Source organism: Aythya marila (assembly GCF_965140915.1).
Source record: "Aythya marila genome assembly, chromosome: 3".
NCBI lineage: Eukaryota > Metazoa > Chordata > Aves > Anseriformes > Anatidae > Aythya > Aythya marila.
In genome coordinates, this window is record NC_139044.1 from 24,164,077 (window position 1) to 24,182,390 (window position 18,314).

The window sequence follows — 18,314 nt, forward strand, 5'->3', positions numbered from 1 at the left end:
TTTTAAATTACACCTTTCGTTTCCTTGCCATACTGTGAAACTGCATGTAGTTGCTACACAGACTGAATGTGCCTGAAATTTGCACACCAAACCTTAGCAGCAGTGGAAGGAATTTGAAATGAACGTACAATGGAATTTACTGCATTTACAGAAGTGTTTCATCTTTACATTGCAGAAAAGTCTACTCTCTGCTTATATAGCCATAGGTGAGGGAGAGAAATTGAATTCTGTTTTCTTAGGTAAAAGACACTCAACACAAAAAAACACTGAGGCACTAAAAGCTGTTAGATGTTTGTGCTAGCAATTCAGGTAAGAATACCTTAAATAAAATGCGGACATTTCACCTGCACTCCTGATGAAGCTATGCTAACAGCTCCTGCCCAGACTCATTTCCACATCTCCTCTCTTTACTCCCTGCCAAACGTGACCACGGAGATGTTATTGTGGGACAGAGTCCAAGACCAGACTATGTAATTAGCAGTACTCTATCCAGACAGAGATACATTTACTTACAGATCCAAAGCCACTTTCAGAGCACCCAGGCTCATTACCCAGCTCTCAGATCTGCCTCCTTACTACCTGTTTCTCTGAAAATCCTCTGAGCATCTTAGTCTTGTAAGATATAGAATATATCTGAGCATAGAATATGCTCAGTGGGGAAAGCAATAGCAAGTAGTTTGACTCTTCCCTTTTCTCTCTTGATTACACTCTTTCAAATTGGGAAGGGAGAAAAAGATTCAGTGATCAAACAGTACACATAATTTGTGAAAAGTCAATTTATGGACCAGTATTTGATTGAACAAAAAGTCATGCAATTATTTTTCACAATAAACATGCCTTTTATGTTATGGATTTGCTTATGATGCATTTGTCAATTAAATTATTTCCTTTTAACAGTTCACCTGGCTCTAATTAAGCCTGCTAGTGGTACCTCTTTTCATTTATTCAGGTCATGTTTAATCCCACGATGTGACGATGGTGTTTGCAGTTGGGAGGGATCTGCTTTAGTTCTCAGAGCTCTCATATGGACTACAAAGAAGAGCAAGAAGTGGAGACAAGCTGGGTTCTCTGGGGGCCAGCTGACAGCTAACTGAGCACAAAAGACAAAGACTGAGACTGTAAAGTGAAAGATGCAGCTCAAGGGCAGATAACGAGGGCCATCCTGACAAGAGGCTAACATGATGAGACAAAAAGGATCCCTTGCAAAGGACACCCTATGAAGAGAAATGTTTACCTTATGCTGAATACAGACAGCTTCAATACACCAAAAAAGTAATTATCTGGAAATACTCAAATCTGAAATGAAGGACGCTAATGTAGGATGGTTACATTATACTGCAAAGCCCAGGAGAAGAAGAATCACTCAGTAAGTAAACTCAAAAGTAACATTAAAAGTCCCACAAACATTTAAATTATACATTTTCAGACTAGGTAATTTCATGTATTTGTGCAATATATCTGATCAGGGTTTCCCCCAATGGAAACAAATAGGAGGAAAACAGTGTAGATGCTCTTGCTGAAGGGTGCTCAAAGCTGCAAATGGTAACTGTTTCTGTGTTTTTCCCTTTTTTATCCCCCTTGAAAGACAAAAACAATAGTGAGTAGATTTCTGTGTATAGGCATACAGACAAACAAGAAAGAATTCAAATCATGAGAAAACAAAATAGTTAGGAAAGTTAGTATCTAAGGGAAAGAAAGTTCTCCCGGATTTAAAGCTGAAAGAACTGCTCAGAGAAGACTTAAACAGCAGCTTGAAGTCTTCAAAAGTGAGAATTTCACACTAGTAACAACCTCGTTAATATTGACTTATAAACTCCTTCTTAAAAGCTACTTCTGAGAAATTTACAATATGTTTTTGCAGCCTGATTATTTTGCTTACTGCCCTTTGAAACTGTTCTTTGGATTGGTAAATCATATTTATGTCACAGAGAATGATAGTCTGAGAATCTCACAGATACTCAGTCAAATTCACATTTTTTTTTCTAGCTTTATGTATTGATTTATTCTAGATTTATTCTAGCTTTATGTAGATTTAAAAAAAAAAGTGATCAAAACTAGACATACCATATCAGATAATGTTTGTCAATGGCAGACTGGTCTTCTGAGAATATATGAGTTTTGCACAAGTGGTTTACTTTGATTCAATATCGAAGTCATTCATGGCCTGCTGTCATTTGCCTGGGACATTTTAGAAACTCAAAAGCACCTTCATAACACTCAAAATAGCAATGCTGTGTCTGAAATGTAGTAATTTGCTGATATATAGAAATATTAAAGATTGTGAGGATCAAACTGAGTAAAGTTTTTTCAAGGAACTTGATAATTAAAAGGCAAAGTATACAAGTTTTTAATTGCTATTTTATTCGGTGCACATGTATTTAGACAAACACAAGGAGCAATCTTTTTTTTTTTTTTTTTTTCCTCTTCTGGCAACGTGACCTATTTAGGACTTTGACATACAAATGAAATTCAAAGGATTCTCCAAGTATCCTTATTTTCAGGGTCATGGTAACAAACAAAAGCTATTCTGTATGGGACTCAAATGGTCTCACAATCTCAATACCTAGTCAAGTGCTTCTTGGTCGAATCGACTAAGTTATATGTCACAATTTGCCACAAAACATTAGATGTATTTACAGAAAAATCAGGAAAAGCAAACAGCATGGATTTTGAAAGCTAATCAATTTTTAACTGTGACCACTGAACCCATTCAGTGGCAGGTCCTTGTAATCTGGTCAGATTCCATTTGGGTTCTTGACCCTTCATCTGCTAGTGCAGTGCAGACAATTGTTTTCAGAGCACGGCTGCCAGCCTTTGAGTTTTCCCCTATACTCAGACCTGCGGAGAGGGAGCCATGGGCTAATACTTAAGTTCTCAGCTGACAGGAGCAGTGCTGGGGGACTCCATGCACCAGGTACACTGGCTGAGGCAACCATGGCACTGAGAAGAAAATGGCTGCTGCCTGCAGGGTGCTCCCATAGGGTACTGCCTTGAAATGCTGAACAACCAGGCGAACGTGGGGAGGCCGCTTCATATATGATTTACCAAATGAAGTTCTCCTGTAGCTGCAGTAACACGATCACCACTTCCCAATCACTTAATTTCCTACAAAGAAAGTGTGAGAGCCTTATTTTTTGTTGTGTTAAAGGCCTAATTCTGATCTTTCATGTTTTACTCCACGAACTCAGATGAATTCAGCCAGTTATTCCCCTGATAAGAATGTGTTTGCTATTTAAAGATAATTGCCCCTTACTTTAACAGACAGAATTTTCACAAGCTAAGTGAAAGCATTTATGCACCATTCACATAAAAACCAAGTCTTTTTGGTAGAATTTGAGTTAAATAAAATCCTATGAACAAAATTTGCTATTTGAATCTCTTTTCCTAGACAAGTCTAATCCATCTTTTTCTTAGCTGATTTAAAGTATCATAATTGTAGCTACTGTTTCATAAAATACACGTATACATGCAAACTTCAGTATTTAGCCTTCCCCAAAAAATCCTGAATAGATCATACCATAAGCACATAGCAGTAACGTCATTAGTAGGCCTACAATGCTAGGATTTGCACAAAACTTGACAGCTCCACTCCAGAGGGGCCAAGAATTTCCAAAAAATAAATGCTATTCTGAAAACCTTTTTCCTGAGTTTATGAACTGGTAACATCCATGAGAAGGAATACTAAAGATATGCCACACAAAGGGTAACATGAAATGAATACTATAAGCACAACACATAAACAAGTGCATATTAGGTGAATGACACAAATAAGTACATACGAAATAACTAACCATTGTCCTCAAAAGTGAGAGCGCATTTCTATACATTGCATACAGAAATGTCTTACATCACTCAAAAAATGTAATTAAAATATTTCTCTAGTAAAGATATACAAAATAATCCTTTATGCACATAGGATTGCATATGCCATCCATGCTTTGCTATAAGGGTCACATCTGGGAGTTCAATATGTTAGAAGTGGAGAATGTTTTAGAAAGTAAGAAAATTTAATTTAAGTTTCCATAGCAAACATCTTGTTATTGACAATGATGAAAGATTACTAGATTTGCTTAGCATGAAGAAGTATGTTTGTATCTTCTAAACTCTACTTAGAAAATCAATCAAAAACAATTAAATAAAATATATAATAAATAAAACAATTATTTTGTTTATATTCTACACCAGAAAAGCAACCTGTGGGATGGTGAAGATGGCTATGCATTTTTTTTCTTTATTTTTGTTCATATATATGTATAATATATAAAATTTCCAAACAAATTTACTGAATAAAATGCTTTTATGATTTTATTATCAAGTACTGGAGGCTGCTGCTCACTGTTGGAAAAACTTCTTTGTGTATGAAGAGTGAAGAACAACTGAAGACAGGGCCATGGGGACTTCTTGAAGAAAAATAAACAGCATTGCAATGGATTCTGAACTCCAAGAGAAAGGAACAAAAATTGTCAACCATTGCATTAAAACTAGAATATCTTTAAGAGCATCAGGTCTTCCTAAACAAATTATACATACGCAAAACAGCAGTGTCCATCCCTGCTATTAACTTCTGATGCAATGGCGAATTTCTATTAAATCCGAAAGGGACAGGGAGTCTGAGGTAACAGTGACATAAACAGTCATATTAGTTCTGTTGCTTCTTGCTCAGTCAAGCATACATAGAAGGCAGCTAGAGGCATTTTACTCAACATGTGATAAATATGGGGCCTGACAATACTGCGTGAAGAGGAATTCCCTGGTTACACAGGAGAACTACAGCAACTCGTAACAAAGTGGTCTTAGGGAATGCGATGAAAGAGTTGAAACTACAGGGGCAGACATGGGGTAGGATAAATCCAAAGGAAATTATGCCTCAACAATTTAACTGCTCATGCAAAATTTGATATGTTTTGAGGAAGAAAGGAGGAAATAATATATGACAACATACCTAAAGACAAACGGCAATAAGACTGTGGGCAACAGGTACTATGCAAGCATTATTTGAAGCATGGAAAGGTGAGGGATACCCTGAAATCTTCACTGAGGAAGATGATTTGTGAACATATGAATCTGAAGCCACTTGTAGCTTTGAAACCTGTTTAATGAACATACTAGTATCGTGTATTCACCATGTCAGGTAACTTTCCACACTTTAAAAATAAGCAGAGAAAGCTGCAGGAACAGCTCACGGAAGCATACCACTATGTTTCAAAGGCACTGAACTTGATGGTCCACTTTTACACAGATTCTCTTATGAGCAGCTTTAGTATATAACTGAAAAAATACTAAACTTCACAACATATGAACTGTTCTTGTAAGATCATAAGGCAGATGATTAGCTAATAAAATACATTAATATAGTATCAGACAGAGCAAATAAAATACATTTCTGCAGAAAAGATTAGCATAGATGTTTCAATGGATTAAGAATTTCAGTGACAGAAGGTATATTTAATATATAAAATCCATATAATGAGAATCAGTGGAAAAAAACAGGGCAATTGTCATGTGTCCAAATATCTTCATAAAAAGCTGTCAAATACAAACATTTCTCAGCAACAAAATATTCTACAACTGAGCAAAGTATATTTAATTCAGAATTTATGATGTACCCTCATCATGGATTTTATAGTTACAAATATTCCTGAACAGTTGGATCTCTCTACACTGAAACAACACTTACCTTCTCCTGTTCAGTAACTCCTAAGTAGCTTATGATTAGAAGGGCATAAAGATTATTGTTGGCTTATTCTAGCAAAAGGACAGCTGAGAAGGAATACAACCGATGTGTATAAACACACCCAGAGGCAAACACAAGAGAACTAATTAAGCTAAGAACAAATGGTTATAAATTGGCCATAAAGAAATTAAGGTTGGAAATGAAACAACCTGATCTTTTCAGATGAAAATTCAATTTTTTTTTTATTTATTTTTTTAAACAGGATGACTTGGCTGTCTGTAATACCCAGGGCTTGAACTCAATGACCCAGCATGTCCTCCCACTTCCAGTCAGATACCCTAAAAACATGACAAGTTTTAACATTCTTGTAAAATAACTATACATGTATGTTAAATCCTATAATAGAACTGCTCACTGAAAAAGCATGATATAGGTTATAAATAATACAAAAATAGATACTCAGACGTGAATGAATTTCTAAAGCTGTAAAAACTGATTTGCATATATTTTTTTTAAATAAAACAACAAACACAACCCATGGATGCTTATTCAAGCTATCAAGACTATGAGCGTTCCTTTCAAGCAATAGGCAAGGCTAACAGAAATCTGCCTAAGCACCATTACAGCAACAATCTCTAGACCATTTCACTTCCTACCAGTATTACTTATTTGCATTCCTTTCCTCCCAAAAATAAGGACAAGAGAAGAATGTAGGCATGGCAACTTCACAGAAAATTAATAACAATCTCATTATCTTTGATTCCTTTTGAAATTTGTTTCTACTTTCTCTGCCACAAAAGCCCCCCAAAATAATAAAGAATAATGACCAAAGTGCATATGGGATATACCAATCAAAAGCCTGGCCCAATGCACATACGGAATATACCAATCAAAAGCACTGGCCTCTTTCACTGACATTGGTAATTTTTTTCTTTTTCCTTTTTATTTTTATATTTTTTTATTATTATTATTATTATTATTAAACCAGACCCAATTGAGAACACACACAAATTTAGCAGTACATTTAGAATATTCAGTGCTTTTTTTTCATGGGGCCTTTTTTTTCCTAGCTACTAAACTAGCAAACTTGGCATTTTTAAAGTTCACAGTAGGTAAGTGAACTACTTCATCCTTGGAACAGACTGATTCATACTTCTTCATCAGCTGATGCTCCATCAGATCCACATTTTAGTCTCAGTTTTTGCTGATTTTCTGTAATTTATTTTTAATGGTGAAATACAATTGCATTTTATTTTGAATGCCTTTGCAATACTCAAGTTTGATAGAAATGCCATTTTAATTGATACACTTTTTTTTTTTTTGGAAAATGCAGAACAAATTAACTGCATTTTTTTCTACCTGAAAAAATCTTTTGCTTTCTTTTCCTTCTCCTTTTTTCCTTCAAAAAAGTTGGGGGGGGAAGGATTCCCTTGTTAAGCCACATTCTCTTTCTCCAAGAACTCTATTATCTAAAAAATAGTCATATCTTAAGCAACCAATCCTCCTTGTCTAGGAAGCCTTGACTAGAACATTACAAACATTCTCTTTTTGGACAAAAGCATATTTAAATACTTACAAAAACAAAAAGGAGATACACTGCCCAGACAGTGATGCTATAATCATTAATATGAATCTGAAAACCAACCTCATGAAAGACAGGAGATACAAGCTAAAGATCCCATGGGAAAAAGGGAGTTTTATCTGGAATCTGTTGTACTATTGGTAGCCACCCTCACCATTGGACAGCTGGATAATACAGATACAGATAACTCCAGTGTTTTTTGATAGTGATAACTAAGTTTATCTCTAATTACAGTTGCTTTGCTTTATTTCAAAAAGTATCAATAAATTATTTTGGGGGGACAAAAAATTGTCCATCAGACCGTCAAGCTTTTTTCCATCAAAAAATCCCTTGCTAGTAGTTTGCACTACTTTTCACACTATTTTTCACTTCAGACTGAATCAGAAATCAATTATTTACAAGATTCTAAACTAAAGTTATTAAAATGTCTTTGCACTCTCAGAATTGCTCTTTCCTATCTTTCCTTCATGAAAAAAAAATAACTATTGCAACCAAGATTTAATTGCAACAGATGGAGGGCACTGGCTAGTATAGCTTTTTTTTTTTTCTTTCTTATTTTTTAATTGAAGTGCTGTGGGTAGCAGGGTAAAGAATATACAATTAAATGCATACATATGTAGCATGCATGTATACATGCATGCATATATTCACCACTATGTGCCTACTTATAAATCGGAAATTCTAAGTAATTAAAAGGAAAAATACAGGCAGCTTTTGCAGGTGGAAATTGAATGTATTTACAGAAGCTTTCAGGAAAACATCTTGGTGTTAATACGGTGCTATGACTGTTGAAGAAATTCAGTGAATGTGATGACTATAAATATATACACCATTCTTACAAAATTCAGGACAATGTATATCATTGCATTGTTATTCTGCTTCATTTAATACTCACAGACAGACTGTAAGAAGGTTCCAATATCACTGGCACTGACATCTTCCCTTGAAGATTCAATTTTGTTAAGTAAAAAATCTTTTCTCCCACAATCCTCTCTTTTTTCATGCGACGTACGCTGTAAAGTCGAAAGCGAACTGCGTAATTCCCAATCATCTCAGACTCAACGTGACTAAATTTGAATGTCTCTGTGAAGACAGGGCACGGTCCCCGCTGGATGCTGGTTTTTGCTCTCTGTTTCTTTATAGGGAGAAGAACTAGGTGTACTTGCCATGAGCTTCCACCTGTCCTGCTGTATGTAGGAATATCTGTGACAGCTGTCACTGTCACCAAAAGCTTCTGTTCCTGTGAGTCATAGTCAAAAGTCACATCCAGTGTGCCATATTTAGCTACTGGCTCAGGATCAAAAGGTTTAGGAAGCTGTGAAGATGATCCTCGAGCTGACATATCCTGAAGAAGAAGAAAAAAGCTTTTATTTATTTATTTATTGCATTATATTATTAAGCTTAGCATGGAACTATATAGCTTTCTCTAAGCAAAATGAAGGGACTATGATCTTTTTGTTCATTTCATAAACAAAGTAATTAAACACTGTAAGCCTGAAGAGATGGCTGACTAGCAGCCAAGAAAAAAAAAAAATCAAAAGATTTTACCTGGCCAATACTGCCAAAAGCCAGGAGCCAATCAGACATAGATTGGATTAAATTAGGCTGTATTTATGATCTCTTCTTCTCTGTCCCACATGTTAAAATGCATACACATATGTTACAAGATATAATTACCTTACTTTGGTGTGAGTATACACACATTTTAAGTTAACATTTTGTAGTGCTTTAAGACCTGCCTGGTGATTGAGAACACAGTGAGATGCCAGCAAAGAATACAGGAATTACAATACTTATTTGCACATGCAGCTCTTGCTGCAGTGAACAAAGATTCTATAGATGTGCCAAAAATTACCATGGTTTTATTGATGCAGTTTTACCAGAACTGTGTCAAATTAGTCTGTTCTGAACTTTCCATAAACAGCATCATTCCTAAAACCACACTGTAAACAATTTTAAAACTGCTTATTATCACTTCAATTTTTGAATAAAATATTCACCCACTATGTTTTTAAAACAACTAGTTTGATAATGATACTGAAACAGTATTTAAAAGGGCTCAACATAATATTTACATAAGTTATCCCAAATAGGTAAAATAAACATATTTCCTGTGTGTTTTCATGCTATCAAAGTATGCTTGCTTATACAAATAGATACTACAATATAGCCTTTCCAATCTAAAAATGTTATGTTCTTATTTTAAACTGGATGCTACATAGCTATGGAAATTCCTTCCTCTGACAACTTCATTCTACAAGTTGAGTGTCTATAAAAATATGCTGACAATATTCTGTATTCTTATTGTACACTTACACTATTGCCTGGTATGATGTGTAATGAGAAGAACCAGGGTTAGATCTCTTGTAGTTTGTTACTGTTTGAGGATCATATGTACACACTATGCCTTTCTCAGTAATGAAATTTGTGCTGATTGCAGTCCTAGCAGAGTGCCAGACACACGCAGACAGCTAGGTATTGGAGGACCTTGCATTCATATAGCAGGTGGGCCTTCCAGATGTTGCACCAACACCTCAGAATGCAACAACTTACCACAGGGTTTACTAAGACAGAAACAGCTGTTTGCACATCAGGACCTCTCCCTAATATGTACTTCAAAACTTCAGTTAAAGACAAAAGACAAACTGTACCAAAAAAAGGCTCTTCTGCACATTGCATCAGTAAAACAGTACCCATTACATACCAGTGCAGTAATTGTTTGTTAAAGATATATCAAGGAAATGTCAATAAAAGATGAATTCTTTGTAGTAATACTAAATAGATATCATTATAGTTTGTAATGGAAAAAGGGAAAATTAAGTGGACCAAATCTCTATTATACTATCAATAAAAATAAATAAATAAATAAACTTTATAATTTTTTCCCACCATTAAAGATATATTATGAGATGTTCAACTTGTAAAATGTTAACAGATCCATAGGAAAAATATGTGGAAGAAAAACAAGAAATAATTCACTCTTATTGGGAACTTGTTTGAAAATTAAAACTTAGTAACTATAAAGAACAATCTGAAATCCAGTTGTAGTATTTTCTTACAAATATATATATATTTTAATGAGCTGTAATATGTGTGTTTATATTTCTGTACACTGGTCTTTAGAAAAAAGCTCTCAAAAGGTTGCATTGCGCGATACTTCAGAACATTCAACTGTGTTCATTTACCTCTGGACTAAGGACAGCTGTGCTATCACTTGGTACATCCTCTTCATATCCTTTGTTATGAAAACTTTCTATTTCGTGTCCTGTGCTTCCCTCACTTGGACACTTATATGAACATCTTGGACTGTTGCTACACTGGGAAAATTCACATTTACTGTCTCCAACTTCAGAAGGCGTACATGAAAGATGAGGAGAACCACTATCATCCTGGTATGGAGGTGGCTGCAGTTCATCTAGCGGAGGTGTTCTTCTCATCCTCTGAATGCAGTTAGCTGAGAATAATGAAAATTCTTTACTTACGTTCTGATTATTTACTGTTCAAAGTTCTGTAGAAAACAGTAAGTCCAGTTCTGGACAGAATATTAAAAATTGTTCTTAACAAATACTGCCAAAAAATATTAATTCAAAATGGAAACAAATGATCTCAGATGAAAGATGTGGAGAAAAGCAAAGGATTAAATATATAGTCAAAATGAACTGTGTAAACCATATATAAATAAATATAGCACAAATATGACATGACAAGAAGTCTAGGTTTGAATTTTGGTAATGCTTACCTTGTAAAAACCTTTGGGTATCTTGAGTCACATTTTGCACAGGTGGAATGTAGACCAATTAAGCAAACAAAATACACTCCCTAAAGCCATGATATCAAACTTCTGATTACCTCCCATGTAGTTGCTCACCCAGGGAGATAGTTAATTAAACTCTGAGGACAAATAAGTAGTAATAAATGCTGACACAAGCCTTTTCACACAAGTGAACTCTGCTCACCTGTGAATTTAATAAAAGAAGCGGTATCTCAGAGACAGATTCCTTTCTACTTATTAAGAGTGGCTACAGGTTACATACCCAGTGTCTAAGAACGTAGACACTGGGTCCAGCCACCAAAAATAACAGAAAAAGTATCACGAGCAATCGGGTGCCTGGGGGTGAATGCTGGATGCTTAACATCTTTGTTTCATACAGACAGATTAAACTAGATATTTGATAGATGGAACTGTGGTTATATATGTCCTCAGAAAATAAAGCCAGAATGCATGGCTATGAATACAGAAAGTTAATTCCAAACAATTACGTTTCAATTTTTGGTCTCATGTTTTACCACACAGTGTTACACAGTGTTGGGAAAAGACAGTAAGTATTCTTTAGCTGAAATGAAAGTAGTTCTAAGGACATGTAAAACCTGTTTCACATATCATTTCTGTCAGCTATAGAGGTTTTAATGAAGGTTTCAATGCACCTCACAAATATAGGAATAACTTAAACACAAAAATTTCAGACATACTGCTGTCACACAAAGGAAAATCTATCAAAAAAAAGGAAGTTAACAGAAGTATGAGCATTAGTGTGACTCAAGTTTTGATTTCAGATTCTGCTAAGAAAGAAAATTATTTTCCTTCCTACATGACAAAGGTGGTATATTTTAGTTTCACCATCAATTTTTTTTGCGTAAGGGATTGCCCTGCCTATGTCCTAATTTCTCACCAAGTATATGAACCTTTTAATTACTTCAGAGGCAATAACAAGTTTTTTCAATGTATCACTTGAACAAACAGACTATGCCTAAGAGTTACCCTTTATGGAACAAAGTTGAAAACAGTAACACAGCACTCTCAAGCAACAAGAAGTCTCAGCATTCATGGGAAGCAAACCCAGACACATTGGCTAGAAGAGAGCCACGGTCCATTGTGATTGCCAGAGTTGGGCAATGGAGGGACAGGAACACCACAGCTCATTATGGAGTATATGTACAGCATCAATATATACAGGCCTCAAAGTTCATCTCTTTTGGGAATGCAGGGCTCTTCTCTATACCACTGGGCTCCTAATGGAAATTCTCTGAGTTGTAGCTAAGGCAAACGAGTGATTAAAACAATGCAAAGTGCTCCTAGAAAATGATCCTGGAGTCAGGAATCCTCTCTCCTCTTATAAACCCATCAGAGGCAGCCTACCATTCAGAGCGATCCCAGGTAAAGCTCCTTTGCTGTTAGCTAGCCCAGTGCCACTAACTCCCAAAATGCCAGTCCCAGATAGGGAGTGGCAAAGAAAAAAGAGCAGGCAGGGAATCCTACAGTCCAACTGCAGCCATTGGTCCTGCAGATGTACATAGAGCCTTACATGTGAAACCGAGTTCTCAAGTAGGACAATCAGAATCTTGAAATCACCATGCAGGAACCATGGGAAAGATCTAAACTGCAGAAAACAGAGATATGCGAAAGCACTTTTTTTTTGGACATCATATAACTCCTGCCTGTGAAACTAGATAGGCACCATTTTAGATTCTAAACTGATATTTTAATCATAATAAAATAATAAATATCATTTGACTTTCTATACCATCAAAACAGGACTATCTTTTCACTACTTAAATAATTAAGTATGCATTTAAACTTAGAGCAACAAAATTTCTGCTCATAGTTGCTCAAAGGCAATAACAGCCTTAAAGATAGAGTAAATATAATGCAACTATGACTAAATGTCATTCTTTTTTACTTGTAGTCTGCAAAGCCTTTTTAACCCCCAGCTTTTTCACAATCTAAAGAAACAAAAATGTGTCTGGGTAACTAACAACACCATTATTGTCTTACATTAGTAAATAAAAGGCTCTGTGACTCACTTTTTTCCACTTTGATGAACTCCATTATATTTCCCTGTGGGAAAACTGCACAGGCTGCATGACAGAAAATGTACTTTTAATGTAGGTGGGGAAGAAGTGAAAAAAATAAAATTCTTATTAACCAGCTGTGATTTAAAAATCTCAGAAAAGCAGAACACTGGGACAGGTTTTACCTAGTTATTTCTGAAAGTTTAGTTACCAAACAGAAATAATGTGTAAACACTTAAAACAAATACCCCATATCACGTTTAAAAGTCTAAGGACATCTTTATCAACATGCATACACTGTTTTTGAAGAAAAGTTTTCTCTAAATAAAAAGACATTTTAAAATAACCTTTTTAACTGAACAAATCTCATCTTAAATTAACTTCCCCTTCCCCACAGTAAATGGTTTGCTAAAATGATGACTTCATGTTACAGTTCTCTGAAAATACTATGATGTCATTTGAACTACATGATTACATAATTATTGATGATATCAAAAATAAACAGTATCACAGACAGAAGTAAATACAGCAACATTGAATAATGTCTGATACTAGGTATTTTCCTTAAAAATTGCATAGAAGTAGTAACTAAAATAATCAATCAATCAACAACACTCTGCATATGTATCAAAGTTTAAAATAAGAAAACAGTGCTAATGCATGCTGGCCTACCCCTGGTTATATTAAATAAAAATGTTTGGATCTGGAAAAAAAGCATGTTCTGAAATGTCTATTTACATATGGGATCTGTAAATACACCTTGTGTCTTTAAAGTGTAAACTTATATGCAGTTACATTTATGCATACTTGTGTACTGTCACACAAAGAATGCCTTTCATAGACCTGTGAATGTGGCTAAGACTTGCTGAAGAGTTATACTTAAGCAAATTGTTAGTGAAAATCCAAAATTAATTGGAGCATCTTTTCTGTGCTAGTTTACCATAAATTTTTCTTCTCTCAAACGATACAGAAAATATATTTTACCAATTCCCCCAGTAAACTTCAGCATATTAAGTTATCGCAACAGTTTGGACCAGTCAGTGTGAAAAGCAAGTCAACATATATCCCAAATCCGGAAGACACGATTAATACAGAGAAACCAAATCTTGTACAGCCTGAGGTTCCTCCTATGCAGGAAATGCAAGAACAGGGAGGAAAGAACAAAAAGGAAAAAATAAATGTACAGATAAAGATCCAACATCCAGTTTTCCACCCAAAATAAGTTGATATTGTCATAACATGAATGAAACAAAGTTGTTTAGTAACAAATATTGGGTAAACTCTAACTTGAGAATATAGTGTATTGCTCTCAATAAACAGATTTGCATAATCAATTTTAGGTGTTAACTGCTTTAATTAAAATTTTCTTCCTTTAGTGGGCTAGAAAAATACTCAATTTTAACAGTGTAATACTAGCTCAACAGCTGAAGAAAGCAGACATTACAAGCAAAATACCTGACAAAGTCAGATTAGCATTTTGCTGGTATGCTCAGAAATTAGAGCACATAAACTATCATTAGCACATTTAAGTCAGAAGTAAATAAATGCTTTCTTTTTAGTACTGTTTGTTAAACAACCAAGGTTAATCTGTTTTCCTAAATCTCTTTACATGGGATTGATTGAAAGCCGAGGGGACATAATATATATCTTGCCATCAGCCTCAAGAGACTGTCAATAAATCTGACTCAGCGATTACATTTGTGAGTAAGACTAGAGTATTCCTAGAATACACAATTTATAACTATGAGAAAATACATGGACTTTTTCAAAGTCATTTTTCCATGTGGAATTCCAATTTAAAGATATATGAACTTTCTATACAAAATGTTTTTCTTTTAGGTTTTCAGTTACCTTTTGATATTTCTGCTCTCAGTGTTCTTAATTTCTCTTCTCTGCCCTGGTCCCTTGTGGACCACGCTAGGCTATACAACATTTTACCATGAAGCTGGCGATGTTCCTTTCCATGTTACAATGTTTAGACTTTGCTGCCTTAATTAAATTTCCCAGAGGTTGTCAGAAACAGCATCAGAAACCAAGCTTTCTTTAGCCCGTATTTCCTAATTCCATGAATGTCCATTTCAACATAGAGAAAAAGAAGTTATCCCCATGGTTGTAATTCCCATGTCTCATAAGCAATAATTAACTACACTTTTGCAACTTTTAGTTTCTCATATATATTACTCTTTTAAATATTCATGCTATTGTGGGAGGCAGGATTAACAGAAAACCTCTTTGAGAATCTGGTTTCCAGTTACTTCAAAACAAATAATCACTATATAAATTAATAATTTTGCAAGCTATATTTTGTAATTACCATGAATATCTTTATACTCAAACAGTATCTTTTCCTCCTATGTTTCCACATACACCATACTTCAAAATTATTTTTTTAATCTAACATAAATTTCAAGTTTTCAAGCCTTCAAGGGGTTCTATGTAAATGTTAAGACAATTTAAATAAAACATAAAATGAAATACTTGTTTAAAAATTAAAGAAACCTTTCTTATTCTGAATGATTAAATACCCTTAGAGATTTCTGATATGCAGCACAGACAGTCCAAATGGAATTTTCATGTTTGAACTTTTCTACCATCTAAAATATTACGTTGACTGAATTACCCCACATTACGAGGAGTATAAAATATAAACATTAAATATTGAATGAAACCTCAGGGCTCTCCTCCCCTTAAAATGAAAATCTTATATTCATCTTTGTGAGGAAAAAAAAACACTTATTATTTCATGATAAAACAAATTACCTCAGCATTATATTATTCCTGTTCCAAAAGAGTTATGGCATAAGCCTTGCTTAATGAAATAAGGGGAATACAGGATTTGTTCCAAGTGATTATGGGCAAGTGAAAAAATTCTTATCAGCTTTCTTCTTCCATTTGCCATATTTTAGACTTTTATTCATAGTAAAAATACTGTCTACACTAAGCAATTCACCATTAAACAAGAAAGCAGTCACATACAACTTTTTGGAAAAAAAATCCTTTGTTTCCTAATATTTAGGAAATTTACATATACTACAAGCTTGATCACAGACACATAGAAATTAAAACAGTGTTTAAGGATTTAAAAGCTCTTAGGCTAATTTCAATTTTCTTCCTCAAGAGAGATCTAAGACCTATTGACTCTATTGATTCTTGCATACTAAATTTATTATTATAATTTGTTTACATCACAAGCCTTCAGAACAACTTGGTTTTGGTTGCTTAAAAACAAAACAAAACAAAACAAAAAAACAAAAAACAAAACAAACAAACAAACAAACAAAAAAAAACAAAAAAACCCACTTTTTTCACTTTCCACCACTTCTGATTTGTAAGACCTTTCTTCCTGTCTAGTGGCAAGAAGAAATACTCATTCTGTTATAAAGAATATGGAACACTGCTACACTGGTGAAACACTCCAAGCTTTCTCTTTCCAAAATTAGCCTAAATTAGAACATTTAAACTACAAATGCATTATTAAAACATTATAGTGAACTAACTGTCAAAGACATTCTTTTGTTTCCTTCCCAAATATTTTGGTCGTCTTTCAGTGAAAATTATATATTAGCATCTCTTGAATTCATTTCCTTACAATTTAAGTATCATTCTCACATTACTTATACAGTATTTTTATTAATTTGACTAGAAAATAGTTCAACCTAGTTCTTTCTGAACAGCTGTCCAAAATATATTTAAATATTTTATAAAACTATTGGTTCAATATGTTACTTTTATTGATGCAAATATCAGTAAAACTTCTCTCTGAAAGATTTTTTTTTTTTATCTTTTAAAAGGAGGTTTTAAAAACTCCACTTTTGTGAGCTTAGGTCCAACTCTGTAAAAACTTTTTTGAAGCAGAGATCTTTAAGAAATGAAATTTTATAATTGTTTGCCTTTACTTCCACAATTATGTTTCCTTAGGTAAAATATTTGTAACATGTTCATTCAGCATCCTAAAAGCTTATTTTCTGTTCAATTCAGATATTGGTTTCACCTTTTAGTCAACTTTTTACACTACTTTTCAGACCACACTGTTGGATAATTTCCTACATTAATAGCTATTACTTTGCACATTTGATTGCTGTTATTTATTTCCAAATTAGCAAAACTGTTGGTGAAAACACCACTTTCAAAAAGAGAAATTAAATCATAAAATTTTCCCTTTTTTCCCCCTCCTTTTAAAATACACTGTAAGTCTTACTTGCTGAAGGAGATTGACAACCAGCTTTGAAATCTTAAGAGGGCCTTGGTGACAAGGAAATGCCTTTCATCATCTCTGAAAATGTATCCAAATTCATCTCTCTCCAGCATTCAAGGATGCATGAGAGAAAATTTCAAGTTTAACAGCTAAAAAGCTCTTAAGAATCCACCCACTGTAAACAATTTCAAGACCCTGAAAACCCATATTTCTGACCAATCTGTGGACTGTAGCAGCTGGATGGGGACTGTAGAAAAACTTTTCTTGTCATTGCTATACTTCAGTTGCGTACATTTACCACTTTAAATTACAGCTCAAGTGCCAGTCCCATTTAATACCACTATACCTGCAATACAGGAGTCATGTAGGAGGATGAGCTGCTGGAAAGGTGAAAAAGACTCCAATGAGATACAAAATCAACTCCCAGTAAAATATTGTAACACACAGATAATATTCCTGTACTGTTCTGCCTCTCATTGTATTTGGTCTCAAGTAAGGGAAGAAGTATGATTTGTAAACAAGATTAATGTGTTTTATATATATAATGTTCTTGAACATTTTAATATTTTTGGTTTATTTCAGGCACATTCATTTTTGATTTGACAAAAAAAATAATGCAAAGTTTTCCAAATATTACAGAAAAGAACTCCAAGTTGTAAGTTTTTTATTTAATGACACAAATAAGATCCATGCAGCAGTATACACTGTACTTAAGTCTGTTCCTGAATCACCAAAATTCCATTTTTTCATACTTTGAACTTAAATAAGATGCAAGTATTAATAAGATGCAAGTACTACCTTTAATGAGAACTCTTCCTGCAGCTTAAAATACTCCAACTTCAGTTTCTTAAAAAATAACTTCACCTCAGTAGCTGTATTTTGTAACTCTTTACTAAAAATTCTGTAAAGTTCCCATTTATTTTAGCTCTTTATTTATTGCTACCTTGATTGGTTAAAATGAAGCAGGAAAGATATTTTCCATCAAGAACTGCTTCCAAAATAGAAACACAAAGCTGGCTTTAATTCCTTTGCCTTTTTTTTATTGCAATTTTATGAGATATGATACTCTGCTG

The 18,314-nt window shown here is 34.2% G+C and overlaps 1 protein-coding gene across 3 annotated transcripts in view; it reads right to left on the reverse strand.

The window, feature by feature from the left end:
* The window catches only part of SYT14 (synaptotagmin 14), an 88,542-nt gene that overhangs the window by 19,108 nt on the left and 51,120 nt on the right, over positions 1 to 18,314 (reverse strand). For all 3 annotated transcript variants that reach the window (XM_082756759.1, XM_082756758.1, XM_082756757.1), the window contains 2 exons: positions 10,442 to 10,710; positions 8,152 to 8,601 (listed from right to left, as the gene is read on the reverse strand). In XM_082756759.1, the coding sequence (XP_082612885.1) occupies positions 8,152 to 8,601; positions 10,442 to 10,710 (719 nt within the window). The remainder of the gene's footprint in view (positions 1 to 8,151; positions 8,602 to 10,441; positions 10,711 to 18,314) is intronic.